Source organism: Melanotaenia boesemani, chromosome 23 (assembly GCF_017639745.1).
Source record: "Melanotaenia boesemani isolate fMelBoe1 chromosome 23, fMelBoe1.pri, whole genome shotgun sequence".
Lineage (NCBI taxonomy): Eukaryota > Metazoa > Chordata > Actinopteri > Atheriniformes > Melanotaeniidae > Melanotaenia > Melanotaenia boesemani.
This window is the reverse complement of record NC_055704.1, coordinates 14507949-14533828: the sequence shown is the minus strand read 5'-3', so window position 1 is coordinate 14533828 and position 25880 is coordinate 14507949. Positions and strand designations below refer to the sequence as shown.

Sequence of the window (25880 nt, the reverse complement as noted above, 5' to 3'; positions counted from 1 at the left end):
GGGGAATCTCTTACTTTTGAGGAATTGAACAGAAAAGAAAAACCCCAATAATTTCACTTAATTTTGAGAGAACATTGAATATTTACACCAAATGTCATGCAAATAATCTCTTCGGACAAAAGAAAAACTATCAACCTCATAGTGCTGCAGCAGTGGTGGATCATCACAGTCAGTATAAAATGTCTCGTTCACAAGACACGTGGAAGGTTTGGTTGTGATTTATTGTTGAGATATTTCATTATTGTACAAAATGGGGGGAAAAAAAGCATCATTGTTTGCATACAGATGGTTAAAAGACACAAGGCTTTAGTTACACAACCATAGTTTATTACTGATGTCATCACTTACACAGACAAAAGAAGTGTCAGCGATACCTACTCAAAGGTGATTAAGAAATCATCGAGTAACTCAATGAAAACCAGATGTTGTGTTCAATTTACACAGATCTTATAGATGATCTGAATCTTCTACAAAGTGGCAGAAATTGGCTGATTTTCAGAGGGGAAACGAAAATATTTAAATAAACTGAACTCAGTCTACCTCTGATCAACATACACCTTTTTGGGGGTTAGCTGAATCTAGCAGTCCTTAAACAATATCTGGGTTCAATGGAGCACCTAATACACAGGTAATGATGAGATGTGGTTGTCTATTTCTTCAAAACTCACGCTGAATATCTGCCATTTATGTTCAGTTATATTTAAACTTTTAAAACTACACTTTGCAGAGAGGAATGTCACAACCAATTGATTAAAACAAAATCATTTTGTCTTCATTATTTGTGTTGCTTATACAAGATGAGATCTGGTGGTCCTGGATAACTTTACAAAATCCATTGTAAAGTTCAGATTATTTTAGAAATGAACACAGCCAAAGTTCATCATTGTATTCCACTACAAGCAGTACAATGTTGGAGATTAAATCCTGTTGTCCGATAAGGCTAATCATTCGAAGTCCTTTAGAAAGAAGCACTGAGCGATCAGTGCTTCTCTTTTTTATGTCCATTGAGTTCAAGAAGAAGCATTCAGAGTTTTAAAAGATTAACTGCAGTCCAGAATAAAGGATGTCTTTATTTACAGAAAGGTCCTTTGTATTACTCTCTTCTCCTTTAATGATCCACCAGACCAGAACAGTGGGTTAACCTGTGTCAGGAGAAAACAGCCATAAAACAAATCAGAGCCATGAAAGTAGCAGCAGTATGAAAAGATCCCACCTTACAAACAACCCTTTAGTAATACTTACCACCACTTTTCTTTAAGAAAAGGGCATGTCCTTTCACATCAAAGAAAAGCTTTTATCAGCAGTAATTGTGATAGCACTCTTTGTTATCTTAGAAATTTAGCAAAAGTACAGCACCAGTTGTAAATATTAGAAGACAACCCTAGAGGTACTGGATAAAATGAAGAAAACGTGCCTCTGTTTGGTTTATCTAAACATAAGATTCATACCATTCAACTGATTATTATTATTACTAGATTTAAAATAAAAAAATATGGTCAAACCTTTATGCAGTGACTCCTTAATCAAATGTCAAAGTTTGGAAAACACCTGTCTAATACTATCATATCAGCCTAATACATCTGTACAGAATCTCTCTACGTGTTTTACAGTGTTCAGTATAAAGCATGCTGCTGAGCTGGGTGTGCACTTGTAGCTCTAGTCCTCCACACATAGATCGCTGCTGTCAGATACTCTGAAGACCTCCGTTCTCCTTGAGATTAAATTGCCTGTCATGAAGCTTGGTGGCTGACTGGCAGCTCTTCTGCTCGTCTAAAAGTACATTCTGGTAAAAGGCTCTTGAGGAACATAACATAACAACCTTCATAACAACGTCCGCTATCGATTCCAGCCGGCTGTCAGCTGACAAGTCGGCTTGACAGGCTAGGGGAAGCCATCACCAGACCTGTAAAGCCTCATTATCGATGCCAAAGTTTTGATCGGAAATGTACGGCTGCAGTTTGACAGCACGATAGCATGTAGATTAATTCACAAATGGCTCGTTTGACAAAGAAGAAGAAGAGGACCAACATTACAGTGCCCAATATTATTTTAATCATCCTCAATTTCCAAGAAAAACAGGACAAACCTGCCTAACTGAAACAGAATGAAGAGTTTTCATATATTCAGAAAGCTGCTGAATTTGTCTGATTGCAGAACTGGCTGCAATAAATGTTTCACTTTACAGTCATTCACATTAGAAAGCTCTCGCTGTGATTAATGTTGTACTAATTTGAGAACAATTTCTGTCTGAAAAGACAAAGAGCAGGAAGAAAAAATTCTCCAGAGATGGATCTGTACTGTCTCAGTTCAGGAGGAGAGGGAAGAATCATTAACAGTTTTTGAGTGACTGAAACTATGCTAAAAATACTGAAAGAAAAAAAGAAATACTCAAAGGAAAACCAAGTCTTCCCTAGGTGTTGCATTTGTTTAATTGGAGGCTGACAAGTGCTAATTTAACTGGCAAAGCATTAGTTTCCATTCAGTCTGAAGTAAGGTTGGCTCAAAGATTGAACACAGCAGGTGTGGGGCTTTTGTTTGTATAATTCAGCCGTGTAATTGGCACGTTGCTGCGTCCTACTGAGCAATATGTTTAGTGTTATAATTACCATGACTCCGTTTTTCATCATATGGCCTATTTATAATGTACTTGATAAGTTTATGAATTATGTGTAAATTTGCTTATAAAAATAAACATACAGAGAGCATAGACAATCCAGTCCTTCCTTTTTTATTATAAAGTTTATAATGAACAAATTTGTGCCTCAAGTCAAAACTTGAAGTCACTTTTTTGGAAGGAAATTCACGAGTGAGGTGTTGCACCGTAGGAATATATTAGATTAGAAATGGGATGGGATGAGGAGGAAACTCCCATCAAGTAAAACTTTTCGCTGTGAAAAGAAAACCTACAAGGAAGTTGCTTGAAAAGCTGAGCAAATACATTCTGCCAGGGGAGATTACAGCACACCTAAGTGTAGATGAATTTCTAATCCACTTTAATTTAGCTGCTCTGAACTGAACCCATATCTTCTGCTAAAGTAGCAGTAGACGACTTTACCTTTAGACATTTAATCCCACACAGATGTAAAGACGGGATTGTTATTTGTTTTTGTCAACTATCAATATTACAGAGAATGAAATTTAAAAAAAAAATCATATGTAAACCAGTAAACAGTAAATGAAAATCATATGTGTGGACCAGAAAATTGGAGTTTTGGCTTATGCATCAGATTGTGTGCTATCTCCTTGGTTTAAATTCATATACAGTTACTCATTGACTATATTAAAGAACAAAAGCATCAGGACATCATTGATGCGTGTTTCTTTTTGAGAAAGAAGGTATGAAAAATGTGTTTAGCCTCACATGTACAGGCTCCTTTCTAGTTTCCTTAATGCAACAACGATGCTTGGCAATGCCTCTCTTCCTTTATTCCTTCTCTCCTCTGCTTATTCACTGTAGTGACCACCCTGTAAACTGTATGTTTAGTTTTGTTTTCCAACCATCTACTTCAGAGTTAGTCAATTCTGTCCCACAAGGGGCTGCCAAACCTTCAGGTTTTCAGTGTTTCCCTGCTCCAACACATCTAACTTAAATTAATTAGATCCAACAGCCTATGGGGTTCTGCACAATGACGTTTTAATTTGAATCAGGTGTGTTGGAGCACAAAAACACTGAAAACCTGCAGGGCTGCGGCCCTCATGGGACCAAACTGAGTACCCCTGCTCTAGTTAATCTACAGAATACAAATAACCTGGCTTCAGTCTTCCCTACCATCTCTCTGATCTCATCTTTTACAAAGTTTGCTTCTCTATGTGATTCTACATGGCTTCATCCAAAATAAACCCTTATTTGTGCTGGAATCATATAAAGCAAATCCCAAGGCAGCTGAGGCAATCCAAGGTTATTAAAGATTTAAGGATCGCACATGTGTAAGCTAGTAAAAGAATTCTAAGAACCTGTTTACCTTCCAAGGTTTGTTTATGCTTATCAGAAATCAGAAGCATCAGAAATAAAAGAAATATTGTTGATTGAATGCCACTGTTGAGCCGTTGTTGAACCCTCTCCATTCCTAGAGCTCATTCTGGTTTTATCTAATTTTCTATGACTCTGAAAGGCCTTTTTTATTTCGCTCTGCAGCGTTTCCACAGTTATTCCAGTGTTATCACTATCTTCCATATAAGCTACTATATAATATATTGAGCCTTGGTTTTCCTGTGAGATCTTGCACTGGTAGCAAAACTAACAACATGGTGAAATTGAGGCTTATAGTGAACCAGTTTAAGCACAGATAGTGTCATTAATGCATTGCTATTATATAGAGGAACCAACATTTGCTTCATAATGGTAAGCTGAAGCTAATACCTGCCTATTGGCAACTTGATGTTAATTTTAATGAGTAAAGTAATGTAGTAAATATTTGGCCTTTCATGGTTAGCTAGAGGGGATTTTTGCATCCACTAAATGTGATGCAAAACTAATCTGTGATAATCTATAAATATATTTTTACCTGCACGGATTTTTGACAAGATTTTAATACAAATAATAATAAATGTTAGCTTTCTTGTTCCTGTTTGAAGTCTTAGGTGATGACCAATGTTGGTTAAGTGAGTTTTGAGTTCAGCAGTATGCATTTAGGAGCATAAGAAAAAGGCTATTTCAAGAACAACAGCTTTTATCTGATGATCTTTCCTTTCTGTTTATTTGTACTTTAAAATTTGTCCTCAATCCACAATTAGCATAAGTAACAGCTTGAGCCAGAATGTATTCTAGCTACCACAGAAACCCAAAATATTACCTGTTGCCATCAGAGGTGGTTTTGGTTTTTGGTTCTTTTGTTCATCAACACAAAGCTGGAAGGCAAAACTTTATAAGTGTTGGGGTTTTCAAGCCCATGACTTCAAATAATGGCAAAAAGAAAACAAAAATGTACCTGATGTTACTGCAGTTCTGTAATTACATGGGAGCAAATAACCGAGAACAACAGAAACCTTTACTCAGATTATTGTAACCTCAGAGATGATGGAGGGGATTAGACAATTACATCTATAAAAAGACTGACAGAACTTATAAGATAAGATAAAACTATATACAGGTGCAGACAGAATGCTAAGCTAGCATTACGAGCTAAATTGATACAGCATGCTAACTTTTGAATTTTTGTTCAAGTGGGGTACTGTATTTGAGTGAAGCAGTCTGCATCACGCTAACGTGAATCAAGAGAAGTTTACATCATATTACAGGTACATTTTGGTATAGGCTACAATATTTGGTACATTTGCATTGTTAGCTCTGTGTCAGTCTAATGTAAATCATTCAATTTAAGTCAGCTGAAAAATGTGTTTTACCTGTTGTAAAACTAATTTTCTCTGTAAATAAATAAATGTATTTAAAAAAAAAAGTTACTACAAAAGAGGCCAGAAATGATTCCAGATTACACTTAATATGTGATGGGTTAAAGGTAAGGATACAGATCCAGAAAACTGGAACAGTAAGAAATGATCTGAAACTTGCACAGAGAAAGTGCGATCGTTCCCTGAAATTATCTTGATTTTCCTACAAACTGCAATTTGAATAATTTGGAGGATTCTGTAGCTTCAGTATCATTTAACATCCTTACAATCCTCTTTATTACAACTTCAAGACACAACACCTTCCCTAAGAAATTTCTCTCCTGAAACTGAGACACCACAGTCTTCCTCCTCTCTTCGAATTGAATTTTGAATCAAAAGGATGAGCAGGGATTTAAAGATGTACATTTATGAAAAGTGCAACAAAGCTGTATTAGTGTATAGATTTTTATTCTTTCTTATCCTGCTGATTTAAATGACACAGATAGACAATGTTACTGATGTCACCTTTGAGGATTTCTGTATTTATCTGTAAAAATTCACAGTTTAAACTTTAAACTGTTACTTCTTCCTTCCACTTGAGGCTTTAAAGACATCAAATTCTTTGTATGTAGATCCTATTTATAACTCTGACTGTATTCCCCACCGTGCCCCAGACTTTGTGGTAACCTTCACTCCTTTGCTTGCATTTTAAATCCTCAACGTGGTACGTCATACAGATAGGTGAAAGCAGTCGGCGGTTTTGGGTTTATGTTGTGCTGTGAGAGGTGAGAGAGCATGACCTCCTGCGGCTTTATCAGCCCGCAGAAAGATTTGAAACTGAGGAAAGTTTTGTTTCTGACTGAGTTCAAAGGTGTTTGAGATACATCTGCTGAGTAATGATGATGCTTTGAACAGGTTGCTGTTGTGTATCTGTGAACACCTCTTCTTACTGCTCTCTCCATCTCTAGGTAAATTTGACTATTGGAAATTGTGATTAATAATACTATCTGATAATGCAGTCATCATGAGAAAATATTTGGGGTTTCATTTAAAAAAAAACTAAATATTGGAATAATAACAAGAACAACCACAAATAAATTACCTGGACTCTGTTGTGGGGCACCTGACATTACCAAAGCTGGTCTCTATCAGCGGAAATCTTTCCAGATGGTCATGTTAAAGAAGACAAAAGAAAAGAGAATTTCAGTATTCTTGTAATCATGATGTAATAATTCTGTTCCAAAACATCACTAGATGATTACATTTGTTTCAGAACCAAAACCACTAAAAGATAAAATAATTACATAGGTATCAATATCCCATTTTGAGGTCTCGGCCAGTCCCTGAATCAATAGCCCAAGGCTCCAGGCTCCTAACTCCAGGCAGGTGTGGTGCAGGCAGTTTAAATAATTAAGTACATGGAGAGAGGCAGAACTGAAGTCTACGGGTAGTCATAACACAGTGAAGGATACAAGCATCATGTTACAAAGTTAAAAGCAAGTAAATGGAGTGAATAATTGGCCAGTGTGGGTGCTCAAAGTGGCCTGAAAGTGCTAAGGAGACATGGCAGCCCATTGATTATAAGCTCCCCAGGGTCTTTGCACCGACTTTAAACAGTAGTTTTTAGGTAAAGGCAGGCGACAGTAAGAGAAATCACAGCCTGTTGACCTTGAAGAGCGGTAACATCAGAGTCAACAGGTTTGAATTTGGTGTCAATAAAGTGGCATGTTTCTTGCACCTTACCTTTGTGGTTTTGATCTTATTCCCTGTTGCACAGCTCCAACCCTTTAGATCGGGAAGAACTTTGCATTCCTCCCCATCAAGGCACGGATGCATCTGACACCACCACTTCTGCTCTACTATTGAAGCTTGCAAAAAGACAAAGAGGTCGAACAAAATGTCAGGAACATCTGTGCTGACGCTGTCTGAAGTGTTACACGTCAATATATCTGCTATTTATTTCCCTACAAACCATCCTGCTGAAAATTATGCTAATTTCTTAAGAGGAAGCTCAAAAGTTCTTTTTCTTATCTTTATATGCATGTTTACTAAGATCCACAAACAATGAGAACACCATGCAGTGTTGCAGAACATACATTTATCTTTCCTGTACTCTTAATCATGTAATATGTTGAGATGAAGGGATGTCTTAAAACCAGTGATGGAGTCACATAAAAATGGTAATTGGCCTGTATTTTGCTGAGCCATGCCACCTCATACATATAAATGTATTACTGAATAGAAATGCAACAGTACTATATATTCATGTAAACCTATATATTGTACACAATGTTTCATTCATAAATAATGATAGCTGAATAATGATAATGATAGATACATATCTGTCTGAAGCTGAAAGAAAAGTTTTGCAGGTGAAGAAAATGTAGTGATGAAGTCAATACCTGAAGCAAAGCCAATGCCTTACAAAAATCTATAAATATACTTCTGTTTTACATTTAACCTATTTGGATACATTTAAATGTATTTGTATAAATACATGTATACAATTGACCAATCACATGGCAGCAACTGAGTGCATTTATCCATGTAGACATGGTCCAGAAAAACATGTTGAAGTTCAAACTAAGCATCAGAATTTGGAAGAAAGGGGAATTACAGTAGGTGACGCTGAATGCAACATGACTACTATCGCCACGTCGGCTGGTTTGAGTATTTCAGAAACTACTGATCTACTGGGATTTTTAAACACAACCATTTCTAGGGTTTACAGAGAATGGTCCAAAAACGAGAAAATGTTTAGGATGCAGCAGTTGTCTGGATAAAAATGCATTGCTGATGTCAGAGGTCAGCGGAGAATGGGCAGACCACACAAACTGTCATTCAAGTCTGCTAAGAACAGAAAAACTGAGACTACAATCCACACAGACTCAACAAAACTGGCCGACAGGAAGTGGAAAGACATTGGCTGGTTTGACGAGTCTTGATTTCAGCTGCAACATTCAGATGATAGGGTCCGAATTTGGTGGAAACCACATGACAGCATGGATCCATCCTGTTTTGTCTCAGTGGTTCAGGCTGGTGGTGTAATGAAGTGGGAGATATTTACTTTAGTACCAGTTTAGCGTAATTTTAATGCCACAGCCTACCTGAATATTGCTGCTAATTATTTCCATTCCTCTATGACCACAGCTCACCATGTTCTGATGGCTACTTCCAGCAGGATAATGCACTATGTGACAGTTCAGAGCATCTCCAACTTGTTTCTTGAACATGACAATGAGTTCACTGTCCTGGAGTCTACAGATGTTTCAAAGCAGCAGCAGGTGAAAATACAAATATTTGCAACCTTTGCCTGGACATTTGCCATCCAAGCACCCTGGTATAATCTCTGGATTATCAGCGGGTGAGACAATGGACATAACTGTCATAATATTTTGGAGCATTTGTGTCTCTGCCAGCAAGAGTTTGACCTTTCTGTTGACCTTGCTTCCTGCTCAACCCCTGCTATTTGAATACACCCAGATAATGTAATACAATAAGGAGCATCATCTGTAATTCTCACTGTGTTTTAAAGAAAACATGATTGTCGCAACCTCATGTGCTGCTTCCTGTGTGCTCCAGACAGCTCCTCTCCCACACCTCTTCTCTCACATTTCCAGCCAGAAGAGCACATCTCCCAAAGAAAACCTCCCGCTGTGATGTGCAAGTGTGAACAGTAATTGTGGGCCAAACTGACAACACTTTCTCCTGAAAAGTCTTCAGTATTCATGTGTAAAAAGAGCATACAAATAACCTCATGCTAACAAAAATCTTGTCTAAACAGCATCTAAAACTAAATATTTATGCATTTTTAAAAAGGTGCAGGTGCTTCAATTCATACATTTCCTCTAAAACTGTGCAAAGTTGACAACAGCTCACTGTAGCTTTTCTGTTAAGTTTGTAGTTGTCAGCTAGTCCTGCTTTCTGCTCACCTGGATTCAGTTGGCATATTGCGACCACCTGTCCTGCGTTAACAATTAGCTTCCTTAGTATAAAAGCTCCCTGGTTTCCTAGTCAGACTCTTCTCATTGTGGTATTATCTCTGTGAGGTCGGTAGTTTTCTGGCCAGTGCTGCATGGCTTGTTGTTTAGTTTTATGATTCCCTGGTTTTGAAGACCTTGAATATTCCTATTTATTTATTCAGGTGGACTTTGGTTTGCTCTGTCCTGCAGCTGGGTCCTACACCTTCTCAACCATTAAGAGAGTTAGAGCAGATTTTTCACCTCATGATCAAAGAGACAGGTTGTCTTTAAATAAATGTCCTCATATTGAGTCTGAATAGCATCATCTCCCTAGATCATCAAAGCTGTGTTTCACCAAGATGTCACCTTCTGACAGCTGTGTCAGGTAAGTGATTTTAAGATTTGCTTTTTGACTGTTAAAGCATCTATTTTGGGTATGCCTGACTTTCAGGATCCATATGACATGTCAAAGAGGGTAGAGATGTAACACCAGTTGTGAAGGGAAAATTTTCAGCTACTGTGAGAACACCTCCCTGCTTACCTCAATAACAAAGCATTTAAGCTGCTTTTCTATGATGCAAGAAATCATTTAAGGTTGGGATATTACTGAGGTCATTATCCATGTTCCACAAGCCCCTCCAGCAGCATTAGTGGTATACATAATGAATAGGATGGTTTTTATAATCCACACAACACTGAGCCTCGCAGGAGTATCTATGAAAGAATGAGGACTTCATGACATAATAAAATTAATTTGTAGAATTAAAGTGGTTATAGTGTATAGTGTTGTAGTGTGTGTTTTTTTTTTTTTTTTTTTTTTTTTACACAGCAGCATTAGGTCAACTTCAACCAGCTGGTGGTTGTAACAGCAGCTGTTAAAAAGCCACAAAGGTTTAATATGAAACGAGTATTGATGATCAAACATGGTGTGTGGGATACATTTCACTTAACAGTTAATGATGCTTTAAAAACAAACATCTGAGAGCAAATATTGGATTTATGTCTAATGTGGCTGTAAAATGTCTGAATCTTTGAGTTGACCTTGCATTCATAACTAGCTTAAATTTACATGGATGTAAAGCCCTTCTGTACACCAACTGGCAAAATACAATGACTGAGATGTATATATATATTTTTTTTATTATATAGTTTATGTGCTAATTGGGAAGGGTGGCCAAACTATTCTGCCAAGACTTATTAGCCATTTGAAATGGTGTAGCAGTTTGTGAGTTGCTTTTCTGCCATCCTGTGCAAAATTGGAAATCTTATCTTTTCTGTAGAGGGATAATTCATCTGCACTGTGGTGGACACATTTCATTAATGAAATGTTGCAGGAAAAAATTCACTATTGTACCTTCATTAAAACATACGTTACATTGAAAGATGGACTGGATGCACAAGGTGTAACCTGCTAATCGGCTTTTGTTTGTTTACACAACCCAAATGACATCTAAGTCAGTGCAGTGAAGTTATTAAACTACCCTGATTAACCATCCCCATCTTTATGCTTAGCTAGCTAGCTTCTTGTGGCAGGTGTACCGCTCATGTCTGCATATAAAATTACATTTTTTTTATTTTTTTTTTTTTTGTCTTAGCTAGTGAAACAAACATTAGATATCAATTTTCCTTAATCATGATTTGCCAGCAAACTAATAGTAAAGCTTGTATGGCTTATCTAAAATTTACGTTACACACCATACAAGTTTTCACCCAACTTAATTTTTTAAAAAACTATGAATTTTGAAGCATGTCACGTTTTGAAATATCTGCTGGTGTTGTGTCTATCTGGTATTTGGTCATGTTTGCACACACTTCCCTGCTGCTTTTCATGTTTCTCAAAGACAAAATGTGTGTAACACAGTACAAAAGAATCGGGATGTTTGACTGGTTTCAAAAGGCCAAAGGACCCCATCCAGTCATTTAAGTATTTCAATGTCCATGTACAGGCACACCACCATTACGAAGAACCTAAAGTAACATCGTCCCATTTTAACCAAGTTAGTCACATGACTACAAGAGCATGTTATGAATTATGAATAAAGCTTACAAGTAATCCCTGTTCCTCTTAATCGTTCAGTAAGTTTTATTTTTTTTCCTTTATCAGATGCCTGGAAGCCTATTTATCTTCATATCAAAAGGAAATTGTCTCATACTGAGTGCAGCTAAAGTTAAACACTGGTTGTAAAAGAATAATTAAAAGGTTAAGCTGCAATTTTTTTTTCTGTGAGATCACCAGAGCAGCTTTATACTGAGACTGGTAGCTTGCAGCTCTAATTTGCAGAAAATGTCAATACTAAAATGTCATGGAATAGGTCAAACACTGGCTATCCAGAGTTTCACCAGAAAGCTTCACATTTTAGACCAAAGTGAGGCTGCATACGCTGGCTGAGAGGGCTCTGGCATATTAGCATGCTGAGGCAGCTTCTAGGTCATCTATGTTAGATTCAACAACGGGGACCATCACGTTCATTTATCAGTGTCTTAATAAAGCCTTCAGGAGTGTCTCTGTAGAGCCCCTGGTGCTGAGGCAAAGTGTAGTGTGCATAATTCCTTTAATCTTACTCATACTGTGTCAACATAATCTAAACCTCATTATTTTTGATGGAAAATTTAACATTTTTACTTACATCCTCCCATTCCAAAAACTGTTGGTATGTTGTATAAAATGTAAACAGTTATGAATTGCAAATCTCATAGACCCATATTTTATTCCCAATAAAACATGTTGGGAAAAACTTTTCCTACAAAACATTGGCTCATTTTAAATTTAATGGTACCTCATTAAAGTTGGAACAGGGCCAACAACAGGAAAAGTAATTTGGCACAAATCAAGAAGTTGAACATTTGTAAGCTAACTGGCTCCAGGACAGCACCATGACTTTATAAAAAGAGCATTTCAGAGGCAGAATCTCTCAGATGTAAAGAAGGGCAGAGGTTCGCCAAATTTCAAACTGCATCTAAAAATTGAAAAATCACAAATATTCCTAAATATCAAATTGTGCACATAAAGATCCCATCGTCTAGATCGGCATGTCATTCCGCTCTGCAGAAGCCTGGTAATGAGACAATCATTTGGTTCAGGTGTGTTGGAGAAGGGTTGCATCTAAAAGTTGCAGGATGGTAGATCCCGAGGACCGAACATGGGCGCCCCTGGTCTAGAGTGCTGCGTATCAATATTCACAAGAATCATGAGGAATCTCTGTGTGCATGGGACAGGGTCAATCAAAACTGGATTCTGATGTGATCTTCAGGCTCTCGAGCAGCTCTGCATTAAAATGGGCATGATTTGCTACTGGAAATCACTGCATGGACTCAGGAACACTTCCAGAAATCATACAGTGTGTGAACCCAGCTCATCGTGCAATCCACAAATGCAGGTTAAATTTCAATGAACATGATTTAGAAACTCCTCCATCTTGTCTGAGCCAAAGCTCATTTAGAAATGGTAAAGTGGAAAACAATTGTATTTGGTCAGATGAATCTCAATTTAAAATTCTTAGAAACCATGGATGATGTACCCTGATATAAAGAGGGAAAGGGACCATCCAGTTTAACAAACTGTTTAAAAGTCTTCATCTCTGATGGTATAGGATTGCAATAGAAGGCGTGTGCAACTTACACGTGGTAAGGCTCCAGCAAAGCTGAAGAGTACATAGAGGTTAAACCTCTGCTCCCGTCCAGACAAAATGGACACTTTCGGGGAAGCCTTGCATATTTTAGCAAGACAATACTAAACTACATACTCCATCCATCACAACAGCAGAGCTTTGGGAAAGATTCAAGTGACCGCTGGGATCAAATGGGATCTGAACTGGCCTGCCTGCAGTCCAGATTTTCACCGGCACATCATGACATGAAAAATCTGACAAAGTTCCAAGACTGGTTAGCAGCTAAAATCCTGCATCAAACAAGAATGGAGCAAAATTCCTTTCCTAAAGTCTTTACTTCCAAGACATTTACAGACTTTTTTTTTTTTTAGAAATGAATTTGGAAATCTGTTTATTTACATTTTACACAATGCCCCAACTTTTTTGGAATTGAGTTGTACAGTATATGCAAATTAGGATTTTTGGGTGTCTGGTAAGACGAAGTTATGAAACTCAAATGGAATAAAACAGAATAATTCTTTTTAATCCTTTCAAAGAGGAAATGTATCATTGCAGCATAAAGTGATGGACTGATCCTGTCAGAAAAATGAATGACACAACAGCAAATGGAATATGTGAAAAATGAAAACTGTATACACAAACATTAGGCAAATTTATACAGGGGAAAATCGAATGTCATTGTGTAGCAAAGTGGTGGACTACCCTGGTCCTCGAGGACCACAGGGATGCATGTTTTACATGTTTTCTTGCTTCAAAACAACTTTTCATTTAAATCAAATTGATCCAATAGCTTATCAAGCTCTTCAGTCACTCATTACTTTGAATCAAATGCGTTGGCTACGGCGGCTGGGAAGTGCAAAACAATATTACATCGAGTGAAACACTTGGACAAGTTTACCAAAACACAATTACAAAGATGGGTGTTTCACCAAAATCTGTGACCCATTAGAATCTGTGCCTGCAGGGAGCCCTCTGCACACATGTCTTAGAAGACGAGCAAAGTTTTAAACACTTTTATTGAAGTCTGAGTTCATTATAACGCAGGTACAGTAAAGTAACACATACTGATAGCTATCAGAAATGTGTTTTTACGCGTGTTCTACATGCAAAGAAATGTACGCAATGGACCCAGGTTCATGGCAACACAGGTGAACCATTAATGACCCCTGAGCAAAACCCTTCCACTGTGATGTGAAATAATCCCCAGTTTAACGTATTGCTGGGTTTTACTTTGTCTAAATTGTAATTTACAATACTTCATTTCTCACATGCAACACTACATAACTTTCAAATCCTAAAACCACTTTTTTTTTTTTAATGGCACACTGATGTTCATTGTGCACATTCAGCCACTGTTACCCTGCAGCGTCCTTAAGCTGAGAAATCACACTTCACAAACATTCTACAGACTGAGGTCTGTAGATGTGAGAACATGTTTTGGCAAATCTAACAACAAACCCAGTAATAAATAGCAGCAAAGATCAATAAATAAAAGGCTGTTTGCTGTTCAAGAAGAAGCTAAAATAGACCTGCTGGGCATCTTTTAGTCATGGAAGACCCATCTATAGTTTGTATTTTGTGATTTCACTGTTATGAAGTAAGGTTTATTTTAAAACTAGCTCTTTTTCATCAATTGTGGCTCATTTGAGCTGATCTGAGATCGTTCAATCGGGGTGATCAGCAGATGTCCCCCAGCATTTCGGAGCAGACAGTAATTCTTATGATTCTGAGAACTAATTTATATTCTTCTTTGTTTTTTGTTTTTTTTTATCAATCATGTTTTGCATTGATAAGTAATGACAAACTCGGTCTAAAGAAAAAAATCTACTTTTGCTACTGCAGAAAGACTGAATTATGAGTTCCTCTTTTGTCTCTGCATATTCTGACAACCATGACCCTGCTGGTATTTTATAGACCAAAATTTAGAGAATTCATTAGATTATCTGAAAGATGTGAGAAAACAGACAATTGTATTCTGACAGCAAGTTGTACTTCTAGTAGTGATCTCAGCAATACTATTCAAGATTTGTGGAAAAGAGCATCAGCAAAAAAAGTACAGATATTGCAAATTATTTAGTAAGTGGAGCGTACCATCTACACATGACGGGGCGGCTCTGGTGGTACCGGCCACTTGCCCTGGAAAGCAGGAGCACTTCACGGTTTGTGACCTCTCCTCGATTTTGTTCTTGTTGCAGCAACGGTGCAACGCCACCACCTCACAGGTGCCTGTTCGGACATGGTGCGCTGGAGGAGAAATGACAGGGGAAGGGAAGGAAAAAGGAATTTTCAGTGGAAGTGAATAATTATCACCTACATCCAAACTGCTGGCCTTGAATGGAGTCCCAGAAGAATATCTCCCTTTGGTCTTTACCACATGATTTATATAACTTTCATCTCTTCAAGCAGTGGAAGAAAAAAACAAAAAGAATCCTGGAAATCAGACCTCTAATTTCCTTAAAACAGCTCATTTATCATAGGTTAAATTTTCCTTTCTTTGCATGAAAACACGTAACATAAAAACTGAGCCTCAGTCGTAACAAAATCAGAATGGAAGCAGCAGAGACTTAAATATTCAAATATTTAAGTGCAAGCTCTGGATTATAAACTGAGCAATATCAATTATTTTGCAAGCAAGCGCATTGATTACCTGGCTGCTGCTTACCCTCTTAATTCCTATGGAAATGGTCAGGATGTATTTGGTTTTCTACTGCTTCTGCAGTATATTAATTTTAATAAAATGAATGTTGGTGTAATATGTTAATATGTATTTATCTCTTTTTATGACCTTTCATTTTGGCCTGAAACATATAACCTTAGACTTTCTCATGCAACTGTAATGTCACCAATTATTTCCTAACCACAATATTGGTCAATATTTTTCTTTTTAACTAGCAGAAAAATAAGGTGCAACATGGTTTCATGTAGCTCAAAACAACCCAGAGGCTTAAAAACACAAAGATCCTTGAGACGCATAAAGGGGAAAGTGCTACTCTGCAGCATTTAGAGCCAATTTCCAGATCACGCTCCATTGTCTGAATTATTTAGAGCCTGTGCTGCTCCATTCTCTTTTAATTGCTTGTGACATTTTCATGAGGTCTTGCTGCAGAGGTGCAAACTGCTGCTGTTGTAAACTGTAAATCTGAAATGAAGGCATGAAACTGATGCTGTCTTCACTGTAGTAACTCGGCTAAAACTTAAACTTAATTTAGTTCCTTAACCCAGGGAGTTAAATTGGTGGACAGCGTCCGTTTGACAGACGCACTGATGAAATGAACTTCTTTGCTGACACTGAGTTGCAACCAATCTGACAAAAAATGTGCCCGAATACCCAGTGGGGTGTTTAGTTGTTTTCATTTGCATGACCTTTATGATAAAATTACCCCTGAACATCATATTTTTTGCAACATGTTCTACCCCATCGCATCAAATATTTAACCAATGGCTGCTTTTAAACTATACAAGCGAACAGCAGTCAAATAAAAACCGCAAAGAAACAGACGGGAAAGGGAATTTCTGTTTTGATTATGCAATCTCTTGCAAGTTTTGATTGCATGTCTGCTCCCGCAGTCCAACCTGTCCTTCTTCATACATCAAAATAATTCAGCTAGTCAACCAAAATTGGCAGGATGCTTACTCATGCTCTGGTTGCCAAACAAGGAAAGATATGAAAGACAAACAATGCATCAAGTCGAGCTGCTTCAGATGTTTGTAAGTGAATCGCTGCCAGCAACTTCACACTGAGCGGCTGTGGTGCTTTGGACTAGATTTGGAGTTCTATTTGGATGCCTGCCCAGATTCCCCCGCCAGCAGATAGAGGAAAGCATTTCACTGAGGAATCAGTCCATTCTGCAAACCCACAGTCTGTCTTTATACCTGCTGTGGTATCACAGAGGCAGAAAGGAACCCTCATGCCTCGGACATGCTGCTTCTGACATTGGTTTGGCTTTTTTCTTTTCTTAGAGTTCAAGTTTTGAACTAGTAAGATGCCATTAAAATCTGCTTAACTGGATGCAGGATTTAGTGACTACACATGAATATTTAAATGCAACAAACCCAGTTTGATTCTAACTTTGACCTGTTTCTGCTGCTTGTGGCCTGTCTTTTCCCCATGTTTCCTGTTTGCATCTCAACTGTCACAATCCCCTCCAATAATGGCAAAACTAAGTGATAAAAAGATGGAAGGAAACTTAAAAGAAAGTTGAAAGTTAGATGTAGTTGATTTATAATAATGATTAAGATGAATGTTTTGTTGACCAACTTGTGGTAAAGCTTTAAAACCATTTGCAATGACGAAGTCTACTAATAATACCTAGAATGCACACAAATATTAACTTGCTTTTCTAACAATGAGCACATATCAGCTGGAGGTTTCTTTTGTGCTTTAATCACGTTTGGCTATTTTATAGACACATTCTTGTAACAAAACATCGATCAGTTTAATGGAAAAATGGAAAATGGAAAAACTTTGTTGGCATTGGCAGATGTTTTAGTGCTGCCACTCATTTTAATTGATCAGTATTTTTTCATAACATTACTTATCTTTTTGTGTGTGTTATGCATTTTTAAAGCACCTCAGAGTATCTGTCTTTATTGTATATATTTCGTACAATGACAAAGGTTTTTCAATGCAAGGACACATTTCTTTACTATTTTCTAATCCAGAGTTGTGATGTGCAGCTATGATAAAGTCTATTATTGGGTTATGATAACAAAGTTTGATTTTGTTTTTAATATATTTCAGTTGCTTTCTGTGATTTGATATGAATGGAAGTTACTGTGTTGAACTAGCATATGATTTCATCTCATATTGATTGCTGGCTCCTGAATCAAACTGAAATCGTACTGTAATATAGATTGTGATCTCAAAAAATATTGATGTTATCCATTAAATGAATGTATCATATTGGGATCAAACTTGTGATTTACAGCCCTTGTTCCAAGGGGCTTTAAACAAGCAAAATGTCTTGTTATCCTAAAGCTAACCTGTTGGGTTTTAATGCCTAAATCTAACCAGGTGATTCATAAGCATAAAACCTAGAACCAACTTTCTGATCTCTTGACATAAGCCCAACATTTACTGTTTTAATTTATACTGAAATACTTGAACCTGACAAAACCATCATAACATTTGGTATAACAATTTAAGAGTTCAGCAGTTTTTTGACTATTGCTTTAACACTCCATAATTAGGTCAAAACCTTGCCACAAAATGAGTAATTCACAATAAAATTTTTCGTCTAGTGCGTTTTATTTTGTTTTTGTTTTTTTTTTCTAATTTGAATCCTAAACAGCTTAGGAAAGACAACTGTCAAACTTAAGGCTTGTTGATCAATTCAGCTTCTCAGTCCTTAACCCTGCGTGTTTTTAATAAAGTGGGCAGATGGCTTGCTTGTCTTTTTCAGATGCTAGTAACTAGAGCTGTTTTTTTTCTTTTTTTGATTGATATGAATTTTTATAAAATTTTATTAATCCAAAATCAATTTAAAAAACAGATCTTACAATCTATGAGAGAGAGGGGTGTATATATATATATATATATATATATATATATATAAGAATATAAGAAAAAAAAACAGGAAATGGCATCACTCTGAATTATTTCTGACGGACTGGTAAATGTGAACTACAATCTTTCAGGTGTCAAATCTCAGAAGTGTGTCACGTTGGATTATTTCCCCAATCTGATTATTCCTGATTTGATCATGTAAATGGACTCACCGTTTTATGAAAATAGTTATCTCAGAATGTCTTTAATATTCTGGGGTTATATAAATATCTGTAAATGAATAAATATCAATTTGGATTTAAACAAAATTGAATCGAAACAGGTTGTTGTGAATCAAAATATTTAGGGAAAAAATGTTGATATCCAGCCCTACAAATTATAGTAGCTTGCTATTGTAGAAAGTGCATTTTGCAGCTGTTTTTTAATTAAAACTTTACTGTAAACCTACTCACTAGACTTGTAACAGGTCCTGAAATTTGTGTATTTCTCTTCATACTAGAATCATCCACACATTTTCACACACTTTGCCAGTTAATGAGAGACATGACAAGGTAGTTTATTAAATGTAGCACTCTGAACAAAGTTTTAAAACAACCAGTGGCATTTGTTTTCTACTCTTGAGAGTGTCTTAAAGCCAACAACTCTCTAAAGAAATTGTACTATACAAAATTTGCAAATTAAATTAAAGATTAAAATTGTCTTTCATTAGCCTGGCAGTTTATTATGAACTTCAGGTAAAATGCATAAAGTATCGAACGGCCTAAGCCTTGGACAGCTGGAACATGGCCAGCAGATTGTCTGGACTTTACAGCGGTTCATTTAACAACACAAATATCATTGAGAGACGAAGATACATTGATAAACCAACCTAATGCTTTTATTTATTGTTCATTCACTAAACATTTTGCTGTGGCTTCTTTAATCAAGAACATCGAACTATTAAGCTCCAAGTCTTTTCCTTATAAGATACACTTTAGTGACAATTAATGGCCAAAGTGTTAAAGACAGCATGCTATTCATAAAGCAGTTGAGGATGGAGGCTATTATTGCTGCACATTTCTACATGTGGCTGTGTTTAGTTTTTCTTGTTTGTATGTTTTTTTGTTTTTTTTTTGTTTTTTTTTGTGCCTTAACCGCTATGAAATGTTCAGAGATTAACGTTTTATACCTTGTATTTAGTCAACAACAAATTTAAATATTAGTCAAAAACAACGCTTGTAAACACAAAATGCAGTTTTTAAAAGAAGGTTTATATTATTAATGGTAAAAAAAAAGGTCCAAACCTACAAGGCCCCGTATGGAAAAAGTGATTGCCACATAAACCTAATAACTGGTTGGGCCACCCTTAGCAGCAACAAATGCAATCAAGCTTTTGCGATGACTTGCAATGAATCTTTCACAGCGCTATGGAGGAATTTTGTCCCAATCATCTTTGCAGAATTGTTGTAATTCAGCCACATTGGAGGGTTTTCGAGCATGAACTGCCTTTTTAAAAGTCATGCCACAGCATCTCAAAAGGATTCTGGTCAGGACTAAGCCACTCCAATTTTGTTTTTCTTCAGCCATTCAGAGGTGGACTTGCTGGCATGTTTTGAATTATTGTCCTGCTCCAGAGCCCAAGTTTGTTTCAGCTTGAGGTCACGAACAGATGGCCGGACATTTTCCTTCAGGATTGTTTGGTAAACAGCAGAACTCATGGTTCCATTTATCACAGCAAGTCTTCCAGGTCCTGAAGCAGCAAAATGGCCCCAGACCATCACACTACCACCACCATATTTTACTGTTGGCGTGATGTATTTTTTCTGAAAGGCGGAGTTACATTTACACCAGATATAATTGGACACACCTTCCAAACAGTTAAATTTTTGTCTCGTCATTCCATCGTGTATTTTCTCAAAAGTCTTGGGGATCAACAGGATATTTTCTGGCAAAAATCTGATTTTTATTGTGGGTATTTAACCTGAGATGACACAAAAGTAAGGGAAAAAATATACATTCTAAACCATGTTGGTTTGTCAGACCATTTTAGTTGTCCATCTCTGACCATCAGACTTTTTTTTTTTCTTACCATTATTCAAGCATACAAATTCATTTTAAAAGGTAAAACTTCATTTTTTTTTTCTTTTTCAGCTCAAGTGGAGCATCTACCAGTAGAAATCAATAAAATATTATGTAAAATCTTTCAAACATTTTAGGGAATTTTACGTGCGAAATATTGTACATCTCCTGGTTTGTTAAAGCAAGCTCGTTTGTGTCACAGACTCGTCAAGATAAATGTTGGTGAATTTCATTTATCTGATTCTACTATCAATGTCTATTAAACACTTTGTAATTTAAAAATGACCTTAAACTATGAGCAAATGGCGTAAATCGTATTAGTACAGATCAGAATGCAAATAATTGCTGCAAGTCTGTAAAGGTCTAATGAGATGTTATGCTTCTGCAGAGCTGCAGTGGGCAATGAGCTATAATGCTAAATAACCTAAATAATATGTGGTGCACAGTAACCACTTACTCGAAATGCAGTAAATAATACTTACTTCTACATCCCTTATTTTCCATATTCTGTTTTTTGCAGTGGCCATTTTTAATAATAGTCTTTTTGTTTATTATTTTTAACCTGCTTTCCCAATAAGAAAATGAGAGCCAGGGCAGAATAATTTCTTAAATGAACCAAGGTTGAGAAAATATTACATTTTTAATAATTAATCCATTTTTATTGCACCATCTGCTTGTTCTCACCTGCTTTTAAGCCTTTTACTCCTAACCTTCACTCCCTTTTATATAACTACTTTTGAAATCGCCTTTTTGTGACTTGATCAAAATGAGAAGCAGGAAAATTACCCATTTATCTGTAATTCCCTTTTCTGCTCAACTTAGAAAATTTTAGTTAACTGAACATTAATTTTTCATTTTAAAGTCTTTGACACATTAGTAGTCAAGAAATGGAAGAATTGGAGTGGAGAAAAGAAGCATATGCAGTCTTGTTTAAACTGGACCACAGTTTCTGATAAGAATGTCTTCCTGAAATACGACTTGTTTGTTGATTGGACCACAGAGATCTGTCTGGCTCTGCGCAAGACTCCAGCTGTCTTGCAAATAATGGATTAATCTAATTACTTTTTTGACTGTCACATGTTTCTGTCAGTCTCAGCCGTCATGCAAACTATTGTGGTCAGTAAATATGTCCTATTTCGAAAAAGTGAGCCGTGCCCCTTTTTATATTATGACTGCAGCAAAGTGAGTGAAAATAAGTGTGTGCATTGTTCTGCACTACAGTCATAAGCCAGATATTACTGGGTATCAGCAGGGTATTGGTGTTTCTTAGTTGTAGTTGTTGTAGTGTGTGTTTTTGTTTTTTTGTTTTTTTTTAAGCTAGTGTGATACCATTGCTAAATCTAAACAATCAGTCACATCTTTTATTTCTCACATTAGCATTAAAAAACTATAAATGCTCAAATTTTATCAAAGTGGACGCTAACATTTAAAGTTTATTATTTGTCTACTAGCTTACTGATAACTGTAAGCTAGTTAGGGCAATATGTTGTAGTTTTAGTCCAGAAACTTGTCGTTTTGTACTGAACTCTGAATGTTTTGAATGTTGAAGTTGGTGGAAAAGATCCACCTGTGGAAATTTTATGCTAAAGGGAACTTCCGGCAAGTCAAAATAATTTATTTCACAAAAAATAAGTTGTACTTAAAATATGAAGCATTGCCACTATCTATATGCTATGCTTAGCAAAGGTTGCTCTCAGAGTGTGAACCATACCGTGGGCTTAGGGGGAGCCGCTTTTTTGCATTTCCTATCTTTTTTCGGCAAGTAAGAACATGATGCCAGCTGATATTACAGCTTGCCCCACAGAACATAAGCGTACCAATACATAATGGTTAACAACTCTTATGCAACAATAATACATAACAGGTGCAAATTTCCCTTGCAAAAAAAATTTTTACCACTACTTTTGCGAAGATCAACTTACATATTTAATATTCCCCACATATCACACACGTACACAGCGATGCTTGCCATACACAATATAATGAGCAATGATAGTTTCCCATATTGTAAATAGTTAAAGCAGGTCTTACCTTACCTTTTACGCATTTACTTCTTTTATTTTGTATTTAACGTAGATCTACAGGAAGTTTAACTTGGAGCGCTGCCACGCTTCAGTGGTCACAATAATTATAGCATCCATAGTCATACTTTAGGCTACAGTGAATTTGTGAGCAATCAGCATACATTTTATTGTCAGTATTATATAGCTCCCCCAACATTTCATAAATCCTGTTTCTAGGGGAGCTCATGTTTCATTAAGGGGAGCTATAGCTCCCCCAGCTCCCCTGTGGTTCTCACCCTGGTTGCTCTGCAACAAATGGTTGATGTACACAAACTTTACAGAACATTTTGGGTTTTTTAATTTATTTATTTAATACAGTTTCAATCTTTTTTTTTTCAAGGTTTTGTTTACAGGTGTGTTGGTGATCATTGGATTTGTTTTTGTTTTTTCTCTTGTATTTGATCAGTTGCAACCATCTATAACCCAGCTTTTACTCAACTTTTGAAATCTCAGAACCTTGTTTAATTCTTCCAAAAAGTAAATAGAAATGGTAGACATTCTCTTTTTGTGTTGTGTATAATTTTAAAAAAGTCCTTCCAAATTTGATAATCAGATTATAAAACTAAGTGTAAAAGAGTGTTCTTATGCTGTAGTTGAACTGGGGTGATTTATTCCCCCACCACCCCTCCAGCTTCCTTATGTGTTTTTGCTTGGAAAGTTATGCGTCACGCTTCATGACAGAGACAAATGTGCTTAAAATGGTAAACAAGAAGCACTAAAGTTACTCCACAGTTGCTATAAAACCCTACATTTTTCTATACCACTGTTGGCATGACTGAACTAGTCTTAAACTTTTTTTTTTCTTCTTCTTCTTTTTCAGCAGATCCTTTGAGCAAAAGCTGCTTTCAGTGAGTGAAAGTGATGGGCTTTTTCCTTTAGCACAGTTGGAATGAATTTTTTTGTGAAGCTTTTATATATTGGTCTCTGGAAACGGAGGGAAAACTCTAAATGATACATAACTGATATAACTGATGATGTAATTCTTTGCTTTATATGTAGTATTGTAAGCAGCCAAAAAAACACCTTACATATTGGGAAATAATGCACAGGAAGTATGGTTTGTTAATGCAAATTAACATATACCTATCAAATTAATATAAAGAGATAAATGGTGAACCACCTTAAACCTTCAACCACAAATTATTAAATGATCTGGTGCTGCATCTGCTGGTTAGTTACTGCTCCTGCAGGGTGCAATCAGTGTTTTCCTATCTTGGCCAGATTCTTAGTGCTACAAGCAGTATAAGTCATTTTTACTGCAAAAAGAAGAAGGTGCAGTGCAAGCAATACTCTTTGATGCATATAACACAGGATATAAGTCAGATATCGGGGTCATACATCACTGGAACATTTACAACAGTAAAGAAAATGTCTCAAATGATGTACAGCAAATTGAACTGCAACTGCACCACCTGCTTGCTGACAGAGTGCTACCAATGTCTGAAAATACCGAGTATGATCTGTCAAATATTTAATTCCTCTCAGGTTCAAGTTCTCCTCAACAGTCAATGCGCTTTGATTCTTAAGTGGTTTTCCATTGTAGAAACTGAAATTCAAGGCTGTAATATGTCTGTGGGGATCACACCAACACACTGAAGGTCAGAATTTAAACTTTCTACAGCCACTTGGGCAGCAAGATGTACAGTACCATATGCAGGAACTGCATTAGATATAAAAATCAGAATAATGTTTATTATTATTATTATTATTATTATTATTTTACATGTCCTGGTTGCATGCTGTTTGTTTTGAGATGCAACTAGCACAGCTATACAAAGCTTCATATCTGGTTGATTATTTAATTTCCTTATTAATATTCCTTAGATTAAAACTGTTCACATGAGAGCGGTGTGCTCTTTAAAGTTGAATCTACAGGGAGGTTTTAGTAATCGGACTGCAAGAGCTCTTGATCATCCCAGAGTCCCTAGACATTACACAATGTTAGATGACTGCATGGAGCAAATTATGCTTGGTGCCAACATTCAGTGCCAGAGCAGATAGTTTGCCTCACATTTAGCAACTCATATGGGGCTTTGTTGCTTAATTATTGCAGAACTTTATCATAAAGGAATAGTCAAGACTTAACCACATTAAAAATATATTCTCTTGTTTGTATGCAAGTAACCGATGTAAACCACAAGCTTTAGGGAAGCAACCAGATTTTTGTACAAAAACATTTTTTATTTCATTTTGTAGTGCGTTTGGTTGATGCTGCTTAGATTACAATCATCAAATGTTTGGAGAGCAAAAGGTGACATGTATTGATAGAAAACAGACAACCATCAATGGCTTTGCATTTTAAGCTTTTTTTTTTTTTTTTTTTTTTTTTTATTGATGTTGATTCATATATCTTGGCCTGGATATTTATTTATTCATAGCTCCTGGCTACATCAGAAGCACTGAATCATTTTCTGTCATTAGTGACAAGCTGATTAACTCCAGATATGGAGGATATGAAACTGGAAATAGGAGATGAATAAGTTAGCTTAGTACAGAAGCTGGAAATGGGTAAAAGGCTAATTTAATTTTCAACGAGGACTATTTTTGTACAGGTGTAGCCATCTCTAAGATTTTGTAGCTGTTGTTCTGCAATCTCCCGTTGAAAGGAAAACTTGCAGGAATTGTATCTCAGCATGACATTAGAGTCCTAAATGTTCTAAATATTTTGTTACATGCTTCATGTATTTTTTTTTTTTTTTTAACCCTAATTAAAATTTTCTTTTTTTTAAATTGGACAATGAGTAGGGTTCATAGCATGTAGTGTTGAATTAATCAGCGTGATGCTAGCACTGTTGTGTAAAAGTCAAAGTAGATGGAAGTAAGTAGTGGGATAGTAGAAGTAAGTGATAATAGCTGAAAGCCAAACAATTTGAATTATTTAAACAAAGAAGCAAATATAGTTCAGCTGCAGCAGCAGAAGCCCTCTATATGATGTATCCTCCAGCCTGGGGCATGAAAAGAAATGGTAGAGGAATTGCAAGTTATAGAAGCAAACCAGCAAATATGTTAATGTACTCCCTTGTAAACAGTCTAGTCATTGTTCCATCTGTCATATATTATAAAATGTCCCTTGTTGATGTGATGTTTAACACTGGTGACCTTTCTAGGGTGTACCTTGCCTCCAGTATGGATGCTGGATAGATGTCACAGTTTAATGTTAAGATGTCATTTTGTCATGTGTGGGTACATTGGCTTGTATCTGTACAGCACACAGAATGATAAGAGACTTTCTATATGAATAAATAGAAAGCAATCAGCCAATATATGGTGGTCTCTATATTAAAATTAGTTAGGAAAAAGATTTGCAAATAGTTGAGCTAGCATATTTTTAAGAAGGGTAGCATGTAATAGGGCC

General features: G+C 36.4%; 1 protein-coding gene and 1 long non-coding RNA gene across 2 annotated transcripts in view; one reads left to right on the top strand and one right to left on the bottom strand.

Moving 5' to 3' along the window:
* Positions 1 to 203: 203 nt before the first annotated feature.
* The window catches only part of LOC121634863 (chemokine-like protein TAFA-2), an 80385-nt gene continuing 54708 nt past the window's right edge, over positions 204 to 25880 (bottom strand). Inside the window, exons 3-6 of the mRNA XM_041977824.1 lie at positions 14990 to 15142; positions 7072 to 7196; positions 6431 to 6487; positions 204 to 1142 (exon numbers count right to left, since the gene is read on the bottom strand). Of these exons, the coding sequence (XP_041833758.1) occupies positions 6458 to 6487; positions 7072 to 7196; positions 14990 to 15142 (308 nt within the window). The 3' untranslated portion in view covers positions 204 to 1142; positions 6431 to 6457. The remainder of the gene's footprint in view (positions 1143 to 6430; positions 6488 to 7071; positions 7197 to 14989; positions 15143 to 25880) is intronic.
* The window catches only part of LOC121634865, a 43495-nt gene continuing 27019 nt past the window's right edge, over positions 9405 to 25880 (top strand). The window contains exon 1 of the long non-coding RNA XR_006009312.1: positions 9405 to 9675. This is a non-coding gene — a long non-coding RNA (uncharacterized LOC121634865). The remainder of the gene's footprint in view (positions 9676 to 25880) is intronic.